At 39.4% G+C, this 9490-nt stretch overlaps 1 protein-coding gene across 1 annotated transcript; it reads left to right on the forward strand.

The window, feature by feature from the left end:
• The first annotated feature begins 255 nt into the window (after positions 1–255).
• On the forward strand, positions 256–8774 carry LOC134205393 (NIF3-like protein 1). Its single transcript, XM_062680625.1, has 4 exons — positions 256–411; positions 7431–7671; positions 7728–8233; positions 8294–8774. The coding sequence occupies exons 2-4, from the start codon at positions 7472–7474 to the stop codon at positions 8482–8484; spliced, it is 897 nt and encodes a 298-aa protein (XP_062536609.1). The 5' UTR covers positions 256–411; positions 7431–7471; the 3' UTR covers positions 8485–8774.
• Positions 8775–9490: the final 716 nt, after the last annotated feature.

A 9490-nucleotide genomic window follows, 5' to 3' on the forward strand; every position in this document is an offset into this window, starting at 1 on the left:
GAAAGGCAGTATCAGCACTAGGCGCATTAAATTGGGTGTTTTATACAAGAAAGGCAAAAAACATCTCTCCAAAAAACTGTTGAAAAAAATGAATGCTTAATGTATCAAAATTTGCTTTCTCGCTGTCAATTATCGGAAATCATTATGAAACTATAATAACGGTCAATTTGGAAATGCAGTTATTATCCTTTAAAATAGGGTTCATCGTTCGAAAATTTTATTGCTTGCTATAGAATGTGTTTTCGATGTCTGACAGATATGTCAAGACGATGAAGAAAAATGCGAAAATAAAATTGTAAAAAACAAAGAGTGTTGCGGCTACTCATGGTGGTGGAAAATTTAAAAAGTGAATTAAATTATCATTCGAATTTCAGAAATTGGCATCCAAGCTGTAGACGAAGTCTTCAATACGTAAGTGGTAATAAATCAACAACATAAAAATCAAGTTTTATCTCAGCGTTTGATATCAAACTTCCGCCACTGTTTTTTTTTCTGGGTCTTTTTTATTTTTTGCTTTTTTAATCATAATATGGTATATAAAACAAAATGACTGTGAAAATTAAAGCATTAGATACGAGTTTTGCCTTTCTCGTACGAGGAGACTATGATTACTGAAAAACTAACTTCGAACAGGATATATTCAGAGAATAAAGTGTTTTTATACTAATCGGCTCAGCTCGACCAGTTGAGGTAATGTCTGTGTGTATATGTACGTAGCCAATTTTTTCGAACTCACCAATTACCGATAAGCTAACAATAAATGTTCGGGAATGGTCTTATTGTTTCACTCACTTGTGTGTCCTAAGCACCCGTGGAGGTACATAAGGCTAACGTAAGAGATCTCCATCCTGGGTGATATTACTTCAGCCTTGACCTGGGCTCAGGTCAGATTCCTATCGAGCTTCTTTATTCCTTTATTGAGGTTTCGTTGCCATGAGCCCCTGGGTGTGCCACTGATGCGATATTCTAGCGGATTATACAGTCCAGTGTTTCCTTACAAATGGCATCATTGATGGAGTTAACCATTCGTGATTCAATTGTGAAAAGGTCCGAATTGTAAAACGTAGACATTGGTCGATGAACATTTGCAGCTGCTGTTTGATCTCTGCTGATACACACCAAGTCTCACTGTAAACAATACAGATTTCACATTAGAGTTAACAATTACATATATAATGCGTTGACTAATTGTTTGGATCTCCATATATCCGGAGTTCTGCTAAGACCACGTTCAGATTATGAGTTATATCGCTTGATAGAGAATCTTGACATGAGGCGTCATATAGGTACATTATTTGCAGTAAATACTAGATTTATGATTTATGATGTCGAGTTTCTGTAGAAAAATTTTAGCCAACAAGCCAGTCACACCCCACCCCACCCTAGGGGTTTTAAAAGTTTATTGGCTGTGATATCAGTTTCTAGCAAAAGCATGAAGACAAAAAAAAATTACTTCCCATATTCATCCTAACATTAATAAAAATGACGGAATGTCGCATATTTTTTTTTCATTTGAGATAAAATAAAAAAATTGAAATTAGTGCATTATTTAACTTTATTTTTTTATTTTTCGAGACTATGATGAAAACCTCAAACTTGGAGTAGAGATGTCACATTCACATACTCCTATTAGGTGTTTGTTTGCCTGTTTTCATAAAACCTTTTTCTTTCATTACATTCTTTTATCAGCAAGGACACAAGGTCACAGTTAATGTTTTGTTCGTACAGTTGTAAACGTTTGAGTAAGACTATAGAATTCGCGAAGTCGAAGCAAATTCTGCTCTTCCCTCCTATGGGAAATCCCATTGCTATCTGTCAGAGTTTGAGTGAAACATGGCCGCCATCTCCTCCTCTCTGTTGCTCTACTGTAAAATCCCATAAAGAACTGTCATTGTTTGTGTGAAGAATTTTGCTTCGACTTCGCGAATTTGTGACTAAACTTGTGAATGTTTTGTATTTGGAATCAAACTCGAAAGCCATTATCTAGGCAAGGAAATGTTTAGGTGCGGGTCTCAGATACGGACATCGAATTATAGGTGCCAAATCGCATTGTAGGGGAAAGTGGGGCAAGATAGCCATATGAGACAAGACAGCCAACGTTGATTTTTGACTTAAGGTGACTCGGGGAGGCACTACACACCGTCTTATTTTTCCTATCTTTTGTCTCTTTCTAGTATTGAGTATGCACGCGCCGGTGATACTTTTTCAAAATCATATTTCGGCATCAACATTTCAAAAGGGCGAAACTGCTTTGGTAAACAAAAGCTTCTCACGTCGCTGGAGGGCTAATTTGAGCCCACCCACGCAATCCAACGCCACTGGTGGAAGCAGCGAATCCTCTTCTTCCAATCAATGGTGCTGGATGTTGTGGGTGGGCTCAAATTAGGCCACCAGCGACGTCAGAAGCTTTTGTTGACAAAAGCAGTTTCGCCCTTTTGAAATGTTGGTGCCGATTTAATGATTGTTCGTGCTTCCCGTATCACCTTAAGGCTTTGGTCCGATTCGTGAATTAAAGTCAAATTAAACTTAAAAGTGACAGTTCAGAAATTATGAAATCCCCCGCTCATAAGAATGGCTGGTGCTACCCACCAAAACCAACAAAACATCTATCAAAAATGATTCAATATCTGTCAAAAGTAATCTTGCTCTGCGAGCAGGGTTATTTGCAAATTTTTGAACTGTCATTTTTAAGTTTAATTTGATTTTAATTCTCGAATCGGACCAAAGCCTAAGTGAACAACTGAAAACGCATAATTTCTAAATTTCTCGTTTTTCAGACCAAAGTGATATTTACCAAGGCTTTTATAGCCTATCTACATCAATATTTCGAAGAGATTACCAGCACACCCGTTTCAAATCACTCAGAGACTGAGTGAAATTGTATTGCCGTCTCTTTTTCCTCACTGAAAAGTTACTCAATTTTCGTAAAAAGTGGAACTACTCAAAATTTGAGTAGTTCAACTTTTTACGAAAATTGAGTAACTTTTCCGTGGGAAAAAAGAGACGGCAATACAATTTCACTCAGTCTCTGAGTGATTTGAAACGAGTGTGAGTAATTATGATCGATAGGATATAAAACTTTGGATATATGTCGACTTGGGGCAGTATTGCCTACTGTATTAGGGACAAAGTCATCTCCAAGATTAAGAATCGGCAGACCCATCATAAATGTGTTTCACTTTTCCCTAACATGATATAGTTCTCTGTTTCCATAAAGTTCAATAGTCCGGATTTTTTAACAATCGTGTTGTCGGTGGGTTCATAAATATCGTATGTTAGTTATCATCAATAGTAACCATTACCTTTAATGTATTGCGATACAAACCATGTGATGTGTGTTTCACCACATCAAATGGTTTATCAGTCATAAATACTAAACGACTCAATGACAGCTATTATATGTGTACAGATATGTTCCGATTTTATCACGTTCCGATTTTGTCACGCTCTTATTTTATCACGCTCCGATTTCAACAAAATTATTCCGTATTTATCAACAAGAAAATTCAATCATTTTATTTCAATCATAGTATTTCAAGCACTACTAACCGTAACTAACAAGACAAGGTTTCTCTTCACCGACTTCTCCCATCGAAAGAAAAGAGACAAGATGCGGGTTTGTTTGCGCTTCATTACTTCAGGACGAAGGACATTGTTATCTGGTGTTCCGATACAACTGAAAATCGTTGAGAAACTTTTTCGGATGTTCGAGGCCGTCCAAACTGTTCCAAATATTCTCGAATGCATTAGGAAATATGTCTACAAACAAAATCTCCTAACCTGGGATTTATGTCCAAAAATAACTATATGTGGTCATAAGACATAAATTGATCGAGTTTTGAATAAACGTAAACTATTTCAGGGTCTCCAAAACGCTCTGGAGTTCAGAACATGTGATATACCCGATCAACCAAGCCTTGAACGACGTATTCGTGAATCGTTGAAGATCTTAGCAGGTACATTGAGCCGATAAGATTTAACTCATTACTTTTATATGCAACTATACTGCCGCTAACCGCAAGTCAGACTTATCTGTATATGGACCCCATATCCAGATAAGTCCGACTTGCGGTTAGCGGCAGTATAGGCCTTTCAGTTTCTCCAAAACATCCTTGAGTTCAAATCAGTTCAGAACATGTGATCTACCCGATCAACCAAGTCCTGAACGATGTATCCGTGCATCACTGAACATCCTAGCAGGTCTATTGAGTCGATTGGATTTCACTCATTATGTCTACAAGCTACTACAGGCTTTTTCGGTTCTCCAAAACGTTCTTGAGTTCAGAACATGTGTTCTAACCGAGAATAGTATTTATTACTTTTACAAGCTACTACTGTCTTTTCTGTTCTCTAAAATGTCCTGGAGTTCCGAACATGCGATCTACCCGATCAACCAAGTCCTAAATTATATATCCGTGCATCACTAAACATTCCAGCAGTTCGATCGAGCTGGTAGGATATCACTTAATTCTATTACAAGCTACTGTGGACCCTCCTTGAGTTGATGTTCTGAGACTCGATATCGAATCGTTGAGACAAATGATGCCATACTCAAATATTTTCACGGTTACTTTGACAGTCTTTCCAGACCATTTTCCAAGTATTTCTGTTCCACATATCAATACCGATGCAATGCATCTCTTCAAAACTTCATGGATCTCAGATTATTTCAATACCGAATTTTCAAAACGACTTTGACCTATCCAATGATCCAACTTATGAATGATGTTAGATATGATATTCCAGTGAGTCCACTTAGCTTATATGACTTCAATCATCACTTATACTAGTCATTACAGGCTTTTACGGTTGGCAAAAATATTCTGGAAGTCGTATTGTTTTATGTAATCATCCAAGTCCGTTATACGCCTCAACAAGTCCGCAGCTAAATTGCTCGACACAAACACCTCCTTAGTTATTGTGCATCTAGTAAATATCTTGATCTTGTGCGCCAATGCATGAGTATGTATTTTGTGAGGCAAGTATAAAGGGAACGCTATGCCCAGGGAATCTAGAATGTTTCCCAACCGAAAATATTCTAGACCGGACCGGATCTAACCGTGAACACCTCGTAATTTCAGAAAATTGAGTTTACATTACATATTGGATATTTTAAGTATATGCCAAAGGCATTGCAAAAACTTTGATTGATTGACCTGGTAAATACCTTGAGCTGAACTCAAGAATGTTTTGGAGTACCTTGAACATCTCGAATTCAAGAGAATTGAGTTTGCATGGTGCGCACATGCTTATTGAACCAGATAGGGTATATATCGATGTTGAGGACATTGCTAGAAGGTAAGGTTGTTCGGTAGATACTTTGGGTTGAACTTGGGAACGTTTTGGAATACCATACCGATGATGAAGATTTTGCATAAGCCTTGGTTGATTCGGTAGATACCGTGGGCTGAATAAGAAAACGTTTTGGAGAACATTGAGCATCTCGTATTCCAGGCAGCTTATCACTGTCTCAACGATCAAGATGACTAAACTTGACTGAGTGTTCAGATTTATTAAACAATGTGGTATAGGATCCAAATATTTAAAATTCATCTGCAAGCTGTCAGAAGCAAAATCTTCCCAAGATTTTGGATATCTAGGTCTTCAGGATATAGTCAAACTTGACCTCCAATTTCCTGGGTAGCCGTCATCCTGATGAACATTTTTGCTGAAGAAACTGGGGACCTAGCTTTCTTTGATGACTTTCCACAGGCAATCTCAAACGCTGGGCATATATGACCCATCCGTCCCGAAATGATTAACCAGGTCAAATGTTATCAATGGATGCCACCTTATCTTAGGGAACGTCCCTAAGATACGTCACGCTTTTAGTGGGAGGGAAAGGGTTTCTAAACTACTTGACTTGACTTCTTCTTCTTCTTCTTATTGGCATTACATTCCCACACTGGGACAGAGCCGCCTCGCAGCTTAGTGTTCATTAAGCACTTCCACAGTTATTAACTGCGAGGTTTCTAAGCCAGGTTACCATTTTTGCATTCGTATATCATGAGGCTAGCACGATGATACTTTTATGCCCAAGGAAGTCGAGACAATTTCCAATCCGAAAATTGCCTAGACCAGCACCGGGAATCGAACCCAGCCACCCTCAGCATGGTCTTGCTTTGTAGCCGCGCGTCTTACCGCACGGCTAAGGAGGGCCCTACTTGACTTGACTACTCATATCAATTTATAAGAAATCTCATACAGAAAGTGGGACAATGAATGGAGGAGGGTTTGAAAATAGTTAATTTTTCGTAACATCATCTAAGAAAATTATTCCGATTTTGTCACTGTTCCGATTTTATCAACTGAAACTCACTTACCGTGTTGATAAAAACGGAACATATCTGTACAATATATAGTAACATTCCCAATAAAATCTCAATAAAGCAAGAGTGTCTAATTTAAAGTTTGTATTGGGGCCCTCCTTAGCGTGCGGTAAGATGCGCGGCTACAAAGCTAGACCATGCTGAGGGTGGCTGGGTTCGTTTCCCGATGCCGGTCTAGATAATTTTCGGTTTGGAAATCGTCTCGAATTCCCTGGGCATAAAAGTATCATGGTGTTGTTTTAGGCTCATGATATAAGAATGCAAAAATGGCAACTTGAAGTAGAAACCTCGTGGTTAATAACTGTGGAAGTGCTTAATGAACACTAAGTTGCGAGGTGGCAATGTCCCAATGGGGGATGTAATGCCAATGAAGAAGAAGACGATGTTGTTTTCAAAATTATTTTCAACCCTTCTTGGTCTTCCTTATCTGTGCAGTAAGATGCGCGGCTACAAAGTAAAACCATCCTGAAACTGGCTGGGTTCGATTCCCGGAGCAGGATTCCTGATCTAGGAAATTTTATCGACTCCCCTGGGTATAAAAGTATCATGTATCATGTGGAAGTTTTGGCTTGACAAATGGATTGTGAGTGCTCCGACTATGGGTCCGATTTGAGAATCTCGGGCTCATTCAGTAGCCGCTAAATTGCAAAAGCCGACGGAGGTCCTTCGTAGCTTAGTTGGTTAAAGGCACCAGTCTAGCGTACTGAGGGTCGTGGGCTCGAGTCTCATCGAAGGAAAGTGGCTACCTCCAATACATTTTTCAAATCACAATCTGCCACAATATTCACATCAGAGTTTTCAGAACATTATACAACTTTTCATATAGTAATCATTAACCGATTTCCTCGCAACAAGTTGCATTCGACAGAAGGAAAATCCTAGTTGATCACTATTGAATGTTATAACCATCGACCCTTGCATTTGGAAGTTATTAAGGAAATGGTACTTCACACTATATTAACTCCATAAAAGGATGGTGTCTTGGCTAAATGCGAGAAAGAATCATTACTCGCTGAATTATGTTGAATTTAATTTCGACAAATCCTGCAGGCATGTATATAAGTAAGTATATATAACTTATCCTTATTTTTACCTTTACAGTCATGGTCCAACCCACTGGTGATGATATAGAAACTACGTGAATGTTCAACATATATAAATCCACTGGAAGCATCTCCACCGTACAGAATCGAACCAAAGTTGTCGCCACATCTCCAATTATTCGTAAGATGGCCGGCATAGCATTGTCAGTGATTGTTGAGAAACTTAACGAATTCGCTCCAGAGAATCTTGCAGAAAAGTGGGACAACGTAGGGTTATTGATTGAACCATTTACTAAGAGGTAGGTTCGTGTGAATGATTATTACTGAGTGTGTTATTATGTGTAATATTTTACAGGAACGTTAACAAAATTCTGCTTACCAATGATCTCACCGAAAACGTTATGAGCGAAGCCATGGCAAGAGGATCTGACATGATCATTTCCTACCATCCTCCAATATTTGCTCCACTCAAGCGAATCACTCAAAAATCATGGAAGGAGCGTATTGTATCGATTTGTCTGGAGAACAAAATCGCTCTGTACTCTCCGCACACCAGCTGGGACAGTGTCACCAACGGTGTGAATGATTGGTTGGCATCCGCCTTGCCGTTGGCAAGTGCTCAGCCCGTTCTAGAGAACCTATCAAATCCATCGATAGGTGCTGGGAGACTTTGTGTCATTCAAGGCGAGCTAACGCTCGGTGCAGCCATCGATAGAATCAAAGCGTACACGAAGTTGAAAGACTTGAAGGTAGCCGTTGCGGTCAATAGAAACCTGGAGTCGCCGATACGAACGTTTGCTGTATGTGCTGGATCGGGCACCAGCGTACTAAAGGGAGTCAAGGCTGATTTGTACATTACAGGTTTGTTCTGGGTAGGCTGAAAACTCGACGTATATCTTAATAAAGTTATTATCATTTCAGGGGAAATGTTTCACCACGATGTGCTGGATGCGAACCATCAGAATATTCACGTGATTTTGCTGAACCACAGTAATTCGGAGCGAGGCTATCTACCGATATTCCGAGAAATCCTGCGTAACATGTTGAAGGACTATCAAGTCATTCAGATCGACGTCTCTGAACAAGACGCTGATCCCCTTCAGACCTATTGATTTCCGGTTTACCACTGGTAACACACGCAGCAAGACCCTGGCCAATTGCAACAGCAGCAGCATCAGCACCAGCAGCTGCAGTCGCAATTGGCCAGCGGTAGTGGCGCCATTGCCAGTGGCAACCATCCCATCCAACAGTCGGTCAACGCTGCACGACAGGCCCCTGCCAAGCAGAAGAGAGTCGTTTGTAGCAACAAGAAGCGAAAAACTAAATAATCTAATACGGTTTCGTCGTAGGCGGAACGATAAATAAAGTTGCCCTGAGTCTACCAGGTAAATGCGATTCTGTACGATTGGGTGATTTGTATGAGGAGTGTACCATAGCGAATACAATAATCTATAGTGGTCTAACAAGAACTGGAAACGAGTTTCCCAATAATTCTGTTCTACATCGCGCGCTTAAAGACTCGATGCGATCAGAAACGGCACTAACGATCGATTGCACCTTAGAAGAACTAAATTCTTGATCACGTCGTTGACAAGGCAGCACATTGCTAAGAATGTACACGAACTCTCGGAGCTTCGATGTCAAATTTGGCTCCAAAATATTTTTCTTTCAGACTGCTTTCATATCATCTATGCTATTCTGTGTAATTCAGAAAAGCTCCCTACCCACCGCTGGCAGCATCCAGGTGCTTATAGCTATGGGAGAAACGTAAACCGCTACAAACTTCGAATTTCTTCAAAGGCACTTTTTTCGGCGAGATATTTGGTTTAACGTTTACCAAGTATTGTTTGATGAAAGTATTTGGCTACCTACCATTATCGTTTTCAAAAATCAACGACATCTTTTTACTAAATTCACTAACGACTAACTGATTACGGATTATGGACAAATATTTGTTTTTGTGCATATTCTAAAGATACAACTACATAAAGAATGCCAGCGAATAATTTCCAAAGAAATAATAATCAGTACGTGTTTGTTGTACCTCCGAAACTATACAGCATTCATATTAATTACCATTATATAGGTGGATACGGCCATAGACCGATTCTAATTGCG

The sequence above is a fragment of the Armigeres subalbatus genome, chromosome 1, assembly GCF_024139115.2.
Source record: "Armigeres subalbatus isolate Guangzhou_Male chromosome 1, GZ_Asu_2, whole genome shotgun sequence".
Taxonomy (NCBI): domain Eukaryota; kingdom Metazoa; phylum Arthropoda; class Insecta; order Diptera; family Culicidae; genus Armigeres; species Armigeres subalbatus.